A 12,513-nucleotide genomic window follows, 5' to 3' on the forward strand; every position below is an offset into this window, starting at 1 on the left:
CCCTGGAGATACCAGCTTTAACACTTACATATACATATAGACAGTACGTAGCTTGGGCCTTGGCATTTAAAAAAAGGCATTTATAATATCCAACATTAAAGGCAACATAGAGGATCTGAGGTTGCATGCTGTGTCAACGTAACTCCCAGCACTTGTGACGCTAAAGCGGGAGGATGTACGACCCTGTCTCAAAACGAAACTACAAACAGCCGATCATAGAAGCATGGCATTGTGGCTGATAAATAGCAGTGGTGCGGAAGGAAACCTCGTGGGACTGATTCTGAGGACACTTACTGAGAAATTTAAATGTCGGGCTGTCACTGATAGCGACATTAGAGAAATATTAAGAACGAAGAGATGTAGTGAATCACAGCTGTCCATATCGCCCCCACACCTCCCCTGCACCCACAATATGGACCCCTAGAGTATTCCAGGGTTCAGAAACCTTCCCTAGAGATGTGAGTGGCTCCTGGAAAAGAAGTAACCAGGCATGGGGGTGAGAGCATTTGTTTCCTTTGGGATGTATGCCAAGCTCGGACAGAGTCCCCATTGGAAGACTATGCTAAGCTGCCTATTGAGTGTGGCACACAGAGAAGCTCTGGTATATGTAAGTCTGTACGTGTGTGTGTGTGTGTGTGTGTGTGTGTGAGACAGAGAGAGAGAGACAGCATCACTGTGTGCGAATAAACATATTCTCTGTGTATGTTCATGTGTGTCCATGTGTATATATACCTGTATATGTATATGTATATGTATATGTATATGTATATGTATATATATATGTATATACATCTCTGTGTGTATGCTCGAACACCTGCATGTGTAGTGCTTTAAATTCCACATCAGGACTATTTTTCCTAGGTGGGCAGTGGTGGCACACACCTTTAATCCCAGCACCTGGGAGGCAGAGGCAGGCAGATCCCTGTGAGTTTGAGGTCAGTCTGGTCTACAAAGCTACACAGAGAAACTCTGTCTTGAAACCCCCCCCCCACCAAAAAAAATCTCCCTGGACAGAGTCCATAGACTAATCAGCCTGTCTACATGTGCAACAGCTCCAGAGGTTTGCCCAATCGATTCGGCTTTTCCAATAGAGGTGGAAATCCATCCAGAGCCGCTTACTCATCTGCTCTGGGTTAAAGCAAACCCGAACACTTGACTAGCAGTGGCAAGCTTACTCTACCCAGTGACAAAGCTGCACTTTGTTTTCAGAGACAGACAGGGTCTCAGGAAGATTCAAAGCCCTGGGGGGGTCATCCTCCTTCCTAAACAAAGTACTACCCGAGGTGTGGGGAGAAATAGGGTGCCTTTGGCCCTGCCCTGACAAGCATGAGTTGAAACAGTTAGGGGCTTTCTTTCCCAGCTGTCATGGGAAGGTGGAGGTGTAGTCTTGGGGGAACAGTACATCCTTGACTAGTGTGGAAAGATTTCTGAGGCCCTCTTGGGCTCACCTAGTCCAAAGTTAGTCAAGAAACCTCTGCACTCAGATGTCCTTGATTAGTTCTCCTGTGGTGTCTGGGCATCTCCAATCAGTATGAGTGAGGATGTGCCTGCTCTTCACAGCCATCCATGCTGTCACTGGCTATACAACCAGCGAGCGGTTCAGCATCAGACGTTTCTGCAAACATGAGTTGACTGCCCATGGAGACCATCTTCAGAAATGGGTTCTGCGCTTTCTGAATTAACACATCTTCTTCCTGATCTGCACAAGGCTTGGAAAAGGGTACCACTATTCTTCAGTTACCAGTGTCATTGTGAGGGGGGACTGGATGTTACGGGAGATTGGCATGGATGCCAGTGAAGCAGGTGATCTGAGGCTATGACTGAGAGAGGTGACTGACTCGAAGCATCGGAAACTGAACTCGGACAGTGTGAGAAGACACAGTGTAGGTAGAGGAGGCAGAAGCAGGCGGTTTGGAGAGAAGAGGCTGACCCCATTCTGAGGGGATCTGATGAGCATACCTGGGACCAGGCAGACACCAGCCACTGTAGTTTCTTGTGCTTGTGGCAACGTTTGAGCAGGCAGACTTCGTGGGTCCTAGGCTTGGATTCTGCAGAGCAGGCAGCGTCGTGCAGCAGCTGGGCTCTGGCTGACGGGTTTGTACTCTTGCAGGACACTGCTCTCTTCCTCCACCCCTTCCCACAGGTCCGTGAGCACTGTACAAGAGAGCAAGTGAGCAAAACTTTCAGCACAGGCAGGAAAATTTTCAGGACTGGCTGCATGTCCCAGGGCTCAGATATGGTATTCCACAGTGTGCGGTCCAGTCACCACCCCTTCTCAGACCCGCCTGGTTACCTCTGCCCAGGGCCCGGTGCTCCAAGCAGGTGGACAGCTTTGTGAATTGCAGGCTTGGTGGCTGGAGGGTGCAGGCTGTGGACACAGGTTGGCTGAGATGGGCTCTTCACGGTAGTGTGCCCTCCGTGTGCACTGCACAGGCCTGCTCTGAGTGCCCCCTCCACATGTCCGGCTACACGTGCTCCAGTTTCCTACAGACCAGCTGGTAGGGGACACAGAAGCCCATAGTGAAGGTAGGGATGGTGTCATGGCTCCAAGTCAATAGACATGTCTGTGTGGATAAGCAGCCCGTGGTTTTCCAGTGACACCTGACACAAATGCCATCCTTCCCAGTCCCAGTTCTCATAGGAAGGCCATTTGTGCCCTTGTCACTAGGGCTCGATGTGTCCCCCAACCTTTAAGGGGGAGTCTGGTTTCTCTGTATTTGCAAATAACCCACATCGGAACATATCTCTAATCTCCCTCTAAGCTAAACATTATTTTTATGAAAATGTAAAACTCCAATCATATCCTAAATAAAAGGCTTGCACCCACCCAGCTTCAACAGTCATTAACACCAGACCTTATCCTATGTAACACTGCATGCAAAATTCGGGTGCAGCTGTTTCAAGTAACGTCTGTGTGCAAATTCCAGACAATTATTTCTATGTGCATTCCTTGAAAATCCAAATTCTTTGTGTTTTTAAAAACGGAGTCACAATACCATTATGATACTAACACCTTATGGTATTTAATATGTGTGTATGGGGATGAGATATGGAAGAGATGGTGAGGGCGGTGGGGAACATGCTCAAAATACATTGTATGAATAAATGAAGTTCTCAAAGGACTGACTGACTTCCAGTTGGTGACAGGAACTACTTCCTCATCTTCTGTAGTTCATACAGCCTGCTACCACCACCCCATTACTGAAATTTCAGTGCTGTGCCTCTGTCTTTCCTATTATTTAGCAGTTGGATAATTCAGATTCAATTTGACTTCGTCTGTAGTCACTCAGGGCTTGCTGTACCCTGTTGATAGGATGTTGTGATATGCCATTGTCTTTCTAGTTTCTGCACACTGTTCTTTACAGGGACCGTGAGGACACACACTTTAACATGGCCATAATTCTCAGTCATACAGGGGCCACACTGTAGTGTGGCCATGCTGGTCATCCAGTGCAGGAGCTGTGAGGACACACACTGCAGTGTGGCCATGATGTTTAACCCGTACAGCGACTGTGAGGACACACACACACACACACACACACACTGCAGTGGGGAATTTTGTCCATCAAGCCATCTCCATGGTCCAGTTTGGGCCTCCTTTGACAGTCTTGAGACTAAGATGGTAAATCTGAGAGGGGAGGAAGTTGATGACACTTCCTGGAAGAGAAAGGGAATTCCCCACTCTGAGTTCCACACTGCCTGCAAACTCAGTAGCATCAGGGTATTTGCTCTTAGTTCTGCTTTGGAGAAACCTTATGCTGTTTTGTTCCTGAAAAGATTCTATTACATGTTGCAATATATTGTCAAAAGCCTGTAATTTTGAAATGTATAAAAAAATGCATAAGGTCTTTAGCAACTGGTCCCATGTCAACTGTGGGAACACCAGATTCTTGGTATCAACAAGATGAGTGTGTTTTATTACACGCTAAACAACTGAATGGCACATCCTTCTGGGGAGGGACTGTTGTCTGCTGCTGTGGCGTGATACTCTGCACTTGGATCCTCTTCGCTGGTCTTTGGCCACCTCTGTACGCTTTCTTGTTGTCTTTATATTTTCCCATTTCTTATGTTTGCTTGCAGCCCTGCAGCCTTATAAACGGTAATTGGTGTCCACACTGGGGCTGTGAAAGAGATCTTGGCTGCCTGCAGGCTTTCCACACCTCCTCCCTGAGTCTCCTGTCTCCACCATCCCAAGGCACTCCAACTGTGTTGATCCCTTCTCTACCCATCTCCCTTAACTGCCAGTCATTAAGAAAAGCCTTCTGAAGAGAGATCACACAGATTGCTTCTGCGAGTGCCAAGTGTCTGTTTTGCTTCACAGAGAGAGCTCAGGGAAATGCCTTCACTACAGCTTAGAAAAGAGTGACAGCCCACACTGTTCCTCTGCTGCCACCTGAGGGAGGGTTCCCCATGCAGAAGCAAGCCTTGTTCAGCAGCTGATCAGGAACCACAGCAATGACTGCTTTGTTTAATTTGCCTGTGTCTACGGGTGAAAACAAGAAGGCTGCCATTCCTCAGGCAGTCAGTGTTCCCAGACAGGATATGCTTCCTCACGGGGCCTCCATGTGTGGATCTCACTGTGGCTGTGAGTCGTACAGAGAGTTGCTTTCTCTCAGATTGTAAGTTGTGTTTCTTGGGATCATCTACATTACATATCTGGACTGATCAACAGCTACCAAGGTTTGGATCAGGACAGTTCCTCAAAGGCCAGGGTGTTAAAGACTTGGTGCCAGCCCTTGATGCTATTCTGATGTGCAGTAAAAGTTCGATGTAGGGTCTTGTGACAGGGAGTTGGGTCACTGGGACATGCCCTTGGAAGAGATGCTGAGACTCCAGGCCCTCTGAACTCTCATCTGCTTCCCGGTCCCTATAAGGCAGCAGTTTCTCAGCTTCTCATTTCTGCCATGATGCAATGTTTCCCCACTTTCCCATGCAACAGGGTAACAAGCTATGGAAACCTACAAAAGTGTAAATCAAAATGAACTTTTCTCCTATTTAGTTGGCTCATCCCCAGCATTGTTACAATAACAGAGCACTGATCGACACACCACGTATTAGATGTATCTCAATTAAATTTACCCCCTTGTCCAGCCCAGTTTTAAAGCCAAAACTAACATATAACTTCATCCTGTTGTCTGTTGGCTTCGTTGGCATTTGAAGGTCAGGCATTGTGTTCCATGTTTTCTAGTGAACTCTCAGGGGATGCTTTAGGGGAATGAATGAACACACAAATCCCAGTCACAGCACTGTAAGGAGTCGTGATGATAGTTATGTGAGCAGAGGCAGACATCACCTGACAGATGATATCACAGAGAACAGAGCTGGTCTGGAGGCTCTAGCATTTACCCACAGGCGAGTCTTTTGCAACCGGGCTTTCACACAGAACAGCATCTGCCTCAACCCTCAGGTTCCTTCTTATTAAGCCATCATTTGCAAGTGAGCCCTAATGAGCTCCGTGACACCTCCCACCCAGTGCACAAACACACTCAGCCTTTACCAGCTTCCAGCTGCTTCTGTGGTCTGAGAGAATGGATGCTAGCCAGGCTCTGAAGCCACATAAGCCTCACCTTCATGTGTAAGCCACCTGAGATCTGCCACCCTTTTCAAATGCAATGTTTTAGATATAACAAATCCCATTTAGTGGTAAACATGGGCACTCTGAAGCAGCTGATCTTTCCATAGGACAAAACCGGCTGAGGCTTGTGCACGGAGGACATGGAAGGAGGCAGGTGGCCAAGGACCTGTAGATAGATCTCCCTTCTTCTCAGTTGATGAGAATTTAGGATTGCTCTCTCTGCCAAAGAGCATTTTTGTTACCATCTCTCCACACCAGCCTCACAGACGTTCCAGATGTGCAGGAGCCAGCGGGCCTGTCAGGTAACCAGATGCTCAAGTGTGAGACTCAGACCGGGTGAGCAGGCATGGCAGATGGTTGGAGTCTTTGGCACTTGTGGTTTCTTGAACAATGAACCCAGAATCTTCAGTCCCTTTTAACACGAAGTAAGAACCGAGGCTCAGAAGGCAGGGTGCAGCTTGGTGGGTGCACGTGCTCCAACCTCGTCCACCAAGGGTGGTTTACACGGATGATGGACATACACCGATGGTCAGTACCTTCTAAGTTTCCTGTGACACGTCCTTCTAGGAGTTCACGCAGTGTTCAGCTCTGCTCTCTAGGTCAGAACAGAAAGCCCACTCCTGACAAACAGCTGGCAAGGGGCAAGTGCTGGAAGCCAAGTCCTCCCTGGCACCTTGAGGATTTCCACTTAGCAGTTACTTCATTTTCTTTAGCCTCAGAAAGTTGGACCACTCTTTTTCCTCTGTAGAGCTGAAGGGGAGATTTATAATGAGCCAGACACAGGCCCAGAATTGTTTTCATGTCTAGATGCTGGATTTCTCTGCTGAAGTGTGCAAAGCCAGACATCAAAAGCTTGCTCCGAAGGAGTCCCTGTGATGTTAATTTTATAAACCATGAGGAGCCATAGGCTTGTAAAGGTTCACTTACCAGAGGCCAAAATGCTACTTTTACCAGATTTTCTTCTCCTACTGTCCTGTCATTGCATATTACTTTACAAATAATCAGTAAGAACCGCAGAGCTTCATTTACACAGGGAAAGGAGACTTCTGGGAGAGACACAAACAACAAGCTCACCCCTGTGTTCTGGATGGTCTCATTTCACCCAGGTTCCAACCAGTAAGCGTCCATCTGAGAACTTCTTTCTGCAGAACACAGGGTGGTTACAGTAAACTTACCATGGCACCTTAGAAGGACTGCTTAGTTCCTGAATGAAGGTGGAGTCATGGTTGCTGGGGAATCTGTCCTCCATGCAGATTCCACCAGGAATGGGAGGAGGAGGGTACGTGTTTGATCCTGGTAGGGCCGCAGAAGTAACTTCTGTTTAAAAGCTCTGTCTCTGAGGAAGTTTAGCCTAAGAGGTCTGTTGGCCAATGCATTTGTGAGCTGAAGCAGGAGCAGGCGGTGGCCTCAGTCCCAGGCTCTGTCCTCAGACAAAACTGAGGTCCATGTTTTGTTGGAAATAACCTAGGGCTTCCTGTGTTCAAATTTCACTTTGTAGCAGCAACTCTCCTTGGTCTATTGCAGAGGAGGAAGCTACTCCTTGGGCATTTGGTTCTGCAATATCATTTGCTTAGGATGTCCTCCAGGAACCTAGCCATCCTTTGGGCTGTGCTGGAAGAAGGCTTTCCCGTGTTGAAGCAAAGCCACCTGGGAAGTTTAGGGGAAATTGTTTCCAATAGCTCATTACTCCAAGCCTCCGAGATAATCCACTTTGGGAAGTGGGGGACTTTCTTGTTCATGAGAGGCAAAGGTAGGTGTCTTTTCAGCCTGTGCTTGGACATGCAGGCTGAGATAGTGGGATGTTCACAGCTGAGGACTGGCCCAGGTTACCCACACTGTACTTATACCACCCTGCACCAAAGCCCATAAGCACTTCCTAACTGGCAGGCTCTCACCATACTCTCTTGTGTTCTTCTCTTAGTAGAGAACCACTCAGATGTTTTTCTGTCCTGGTGGTTCCCTGTGCCTGCTGTATTCTTCCCAAGATGTCAACCATGTGGCCTGGGTGGTCTCCTCCCTGCCCATGAGCTCACACTGGCCTCATTAGAAGCTGGTGTGTGCTCACACCGAGTGACTCCTCACCCTCAAGGGAGCGCTCCAGCCCTGCTCACCTCTGAAGCACCATCCTAGAGATGCCAAGCTTGCCTTTGGATGCCCACAGCCCTTGCTTTCACTGTTGCCTCTTGGGTTCCATCCACCCTGCTGCGTCAGCCTTTAAAACTTGTTTATGCCAACTGGTCTTGTCACTGGAGCGATGTAATGTAATTAGGTTTGGTGTAACTTTGTGAAACTTGAGTATGAAAAAAGAGACTTGTTTCTAAAAAAATGAACTTGAATCTCAGGAGTGACTCAGTAAAGACCAGTCATCAAGCGGGACTGCTGTCATGTTAGGTGTGGCTGAGGAAAAAGTAAAATACAGAGAAAAATAAAATATAATCTGAATTGGGTTCGCACTGAGATGAGCGGGGCAAAGTCACTCATTTCAGAAACTCAAACTACAAACCATGTGCTCTGAGCTTGCAGGTCAATCTTTGTTTATCAAAAGGGTTGGGCCATTGGTTAAAAAACTTGGCAAATGACACAGTTATGGATCTCAAGTGAAAATAAATATCCAAGACCTCTGGCTCTCTTGTGAATTCACCAATTTTTGAAATCCAGTCAGTGAACAGACCTTGTCTTGATGACTCCTGGCCCACCCTGCAGACTCCCTGCTCACGAGCAACTTCATTCAACAGCCAGTGGCCCTTCTCAACCCCTGCTACCCATGCAGGACCCTGCATGACAGCGGGACCCTGGCCACTATCTCCTAAACCACAGCCACCATCCTGCTCCCCAGCAAAGCTTCTCACCCCATCTGTGAGGCTTCATGCCATTTCATGCCTTCACTTTATTTAGCTGAGTAGATGCCATCCTCAGAGGAGCCCAGGGGCCCTTGCCTATGGACCAGGCAAGATTCTTAGCCAGATAGACTTTGAAAATGCCCATGGGAATGACAGCCACATTTAGAATTGTGAGTGTTAAGATGGGTGTCATGGGCCTCCTACGTGACCGCATGAGAGAAAAAAACTCAGTGTGGCAGAGAAAATCTTAGAGAACCAAGGATTGGAGAGGATAAGAGAGTGGCTGTATAGGACTGTGGGGAGTTGAGGCCTTAGATGGGATTTGGGATTCTAGAAAATGGTGGTGGGGAGACTGACTGGAAGGCTTCTAGAGAAGAGCTGTGTGTCTGTGGGAGGGAACAGCAGGGACAGTGCCACTGGAGATGGTCTGCCCTCTGGACACCGCTGTGACTGTAGGTGAGGCGCTGGTTACTCACTTACGTGGCTTACGCTGACTGTCCACAGAATGCATGCCCCAGAATTGTCTACTTCATCATCACGTTTGTGAAACTCACAGGTTGAAGAAAACACACAGTCTCACAAATTGGCAGCCTCCACCAACCGAACACGAACATGAAGTTGCTGGGTGGGAAGCATCATGGTGGCCCTCACAATTTCCTTTTGTGCTTGCCACAGTGAACTCAAGCTGGGCAGAACTCGGTTTTTCCTATAGATGCAGAATCCACCACCTTGTAATCATGTGCCAACAGGATTGTGCTAACCAATGCCTGTCTTCGCTCCTGACCTTGGCTACATTGCTCCCCTTTTACTGGGTTCTGACCACCGAGGCAGTGTGATGTGGGAGAGAAAAGTGGCCCCAGGTCAGGATGTCTGGCATCTTATCTTGGCTCCTCATCCTTGGAAGGCCCTTGGAAAACCATGAACATCAGTATCTGTATCGTTGTCTGTAGACCAGAGTTCATCCTAACATCCTCCCTCTCATGCAGTGTTTACAACAGAAGCTGGCACACAGCAGGTGCTGCTGAACCCTGAGCTGCCATTCTCATAGAGGCATCCATCCTCTCTTGTTCAGCCTTCCCTTGACCTCTGCTCCTTAATCCTTATTCAAAAAAATAATTATGCTCCCACTTGGTACACAGGACTCAATAAACCCAGTGCCCTATCAACTTAACACACTGTACACTGAACATGTAGTATATATCTACTGCCAGTGTTGCTCTCACTGGTAGTTGTTTTAATTTGTGTATGTTTATCTTTCCTTTTCCTGGAATATACTTGACATTTGTTATCACTGTATATACTCTTTGCATCAGGCTTAAAACCTTCTTCTTTATACTGAAAGGGGAATCATAGTGGTCTTGCCAGTGAACCTGTAATGGTGGCCACACTCCTTTGGGCGGGGCTTCAGGCGAGGGGAAGCAGAAAGAGGAAAGCTAATTTTTTCTCAGTATTTTCTCTTGGGTCAGTCGAACCAGTAGGAAGGGCAGAGAAGCACTCTTGGGGTTCTTTATATTTTTCTGTGTAAGCGTTCCCCCAATAAACAACCATTTATCATTTATCTTGGGTTAAGTGAAATCATTACACCCACACCTTCAACACACAAACAAGGAGACAAAACTGTTTTCTACAGCATTACTTACATGCATGCTTTTGGAAAAAAATCTGTGAAAGATCATTAAAAGCATGGTCAATCAATATGAATTATTTTAAAGCCAAAAATAACCAGAGACTTCAACACTGGTTGTATGACACCTTATTGTTTTCCCATCACTTATTAATATAAAGTAATAAAGAGACCATGATGCTGAGATCCTGCAGGAATATTCAGTCTTTTGCCAATATTGTAAATTTCAAAATTCTACAAGTGAGAGGAGGGGAAAGAAGAATGAATGAGGAAAGCTGTAATCCAAGTAAAGAAAACCAGGGGCAGTGATGCATTTCTAAAGTGGAGTACAGTGAAGTATAAATACCAGAACGATCCGCAAAAGTGCCCTCCATCTCTGCTGGAAGAATGTCCCAGAGCTCATGAGTGAGCATAGGAAAGAAATGCCCATGTATAGCTCTCATTAATCCTGTGCTTCATATAGAAAACATAACCAAGTACTTGAACAGCTCCCAGAAGAAGCTGCAGAGGCCCACTGAGTCAAATAAATGAGAACCCTGGGACATTTCATGTTGCTTTTAGATAGCACCATTGGGTACTCCCAAAGAGGTGAAGTCTTTCTTCCTCCTGTTCATGTTCACACCCATAGGCACAGACCTCCCCAGGCATCTGATTTGCAAGTTAGGGAATGTCCCTAGGTGAAAACCATCAATACAAAATGAGCTTGCATGATACATAGGTGTGACAATGTGACGATTCCATATCTAATATGCTTTATCCCTTGAGAGCGTTCATGTCCCTAACTGAGGAAAGATACCACCTAAATTGTTCAGAAGATGAATCCGCTAATGGACCCATTGTCTAAACCACCCTAAAAGATGCCCAGGAGGTTTTGCTGAGCAGCCTAGCATCTAAGGCTTGGGTAAAAGGAACATTTTGTCTTCAATAAAAGGTGACACAAACACAATGCTTTCTATGAAGTCACTCACTGTGGGATGTTGTCACCTGGCCTGGGGAAGGCAAATACGCTACTAAAAGGGTCAGATAATAAAAGGCTTAGTTTAGTGATCCATTTGGGAAGCAGAGAAGTCCCCACCACATCACCTACAGCCATAACCGGAACCGTATAGTTGCATTGGGCCCACAGAGTCAAAGTTTACCCTTATGATTTAATTAATTCTGCTGATGAACGAAAGGATTGAACTTAGCTACAAACAGCAGCTGAGACATCTCACAAGATACACTTTGACCACAGTACTTTGAGAAGAGGACAAAGAATGCCAGGGTAGTAGGTGCCAACCTTAAGACAACATAAGTCTCACGTAAGTCCCTTATACCAAATATTGACATTCCCATGACAAATATTAAAGAACACACTGCACCTCACAGTGAATCCCATTAAGTTACAGCCAGCCAACTTAGAGCCAAATGCCAGGTGGAGTTCTGAGCTACATTAACTTTCCTAATACCTCAGGGAGGAGGGGACATTGAATCCATTTTTTTTCGGGTGGGGAAACTGAGGCCCAGAGATTCTGGGAAGCTTGGCTACAGCTACCCAGGCCATGGTGGTCAAGCTCATGCATCCGGAAGTGGTAGGGGCAGAAAGGGGAATAGTGTAGCTCCGTTCCTCCCTCCTGTATTATACTTGCTGCTGCAAAACCCAGACTTTTACAAGGCTGGCCAATGAGCCAGAGAGAAGCAGTCTACATGAGTAAGTGTTCTCTGTGGTCCAGCTCTAAAGTAGCCCAGGCATGCTCATTGGCAGGCATCCTGTGCCTCGACTACCCTTGTTGTACACTTGCACTTTCTGTCACCTGTCTGTTTTACAAACAGCACATGCAGACTTTGTTGTTCTAGGTGAGAGTTGTGTGTGGCTCTTTATGGCTGACTGTGAATGAGGAACAGAGACCTCAGAACTTCCTTTTCAGCTGGTCTCAGAGCAGTGATGCAGTGTCCTTCTCTGTCCATCACAGGTCCTCCTGGTCATCCCAGCCATCCTGACTTCTAGCCTCTAAGATGCCATTCTTCTCCAGAAGGTGATGCATCAGTGGCTCTGGGAAAGCTGAGGTGTCTAGCACGGACATGACACACTTCATGGAGGACTCAGGTGCACTTGTCTCTTCTGTCATGTATGATCTCCCACAGGAGAAAGCTTTGCTTGCCTCTCAAGGTGCAAAGTGCAGTTTTGAGGCGCAGAGGATTCACTGACTATGGTGCTCGGCTCCTTTTCCAGAATGTTCTATAGAAAGAGTATCGGGAGCTTATACCATCCTAGAGACAGAGCTTCCCTTCTGTGTGCTGTGTGTCTTCCTTTTACCACAAAGACCTGAACATGGTGGCATCAGTCATTCTGTTGCAGGCTTCTCCGACACTCTATCTCATGGTTTATTGGATGTTCATACAGAAGGGATCCACTCCAGGTTCTTGAGTACATCTCAATGTTCTGTGTCCAGTGCATCTGGACTTGGGGAGCCTCGAGCATAGTCCTTCAGTCC

General features: G+C 47.0%; 1 protein-coding gene across 1 annotated transcript in view; it reads right to left on the reverse strand.

Moving 5' to 3' along the window:
- The window catches only part of Adamts16 (ADAM metallopeptidase with thrombospondin type 1 motif 16), a 106,313-nt gene that overhangs the window by 9,320 nt on the left and 84,480 nt on the right, over positions 1 to 12,513 (reverse strand). The window contains exons 19-20 of the mRNA XM_013125086.3: positions 2,294 to 2,495; positions 1,960 to 2,154 (exon numbers count right to left, since the gene is read on the reverse strand). Of these exons, the coding sequence (XP_012980540.2) occupies positions 1,960 to 2,154; positions 2,294 to 2,495 (397 nt within the window). The remainder of the gene's footprint in view (positions 1 to 1,959; positions 2,155 to 2,293; positions 2,496 to 12,513) is intronic.

The sequence above is a fragment of the Mesocricetus auratus genome, unplaced genomic scaffold, assembly GCF_017639785.1.
Source record: "Mesocricetus auratus isolate SY011 unplaced genomic scaffold, BCM_Maur_2.0 Super-Scaffold_100015, whole genome shotgun sequence".
Classification (NCBI taxonomy): domain Eukaryota; kingdom Metazoa; phylum Chordata; class Mammalia; order Rodentia; family Cricetidae; genus Mesocricetus; species Mesocricetus auratus.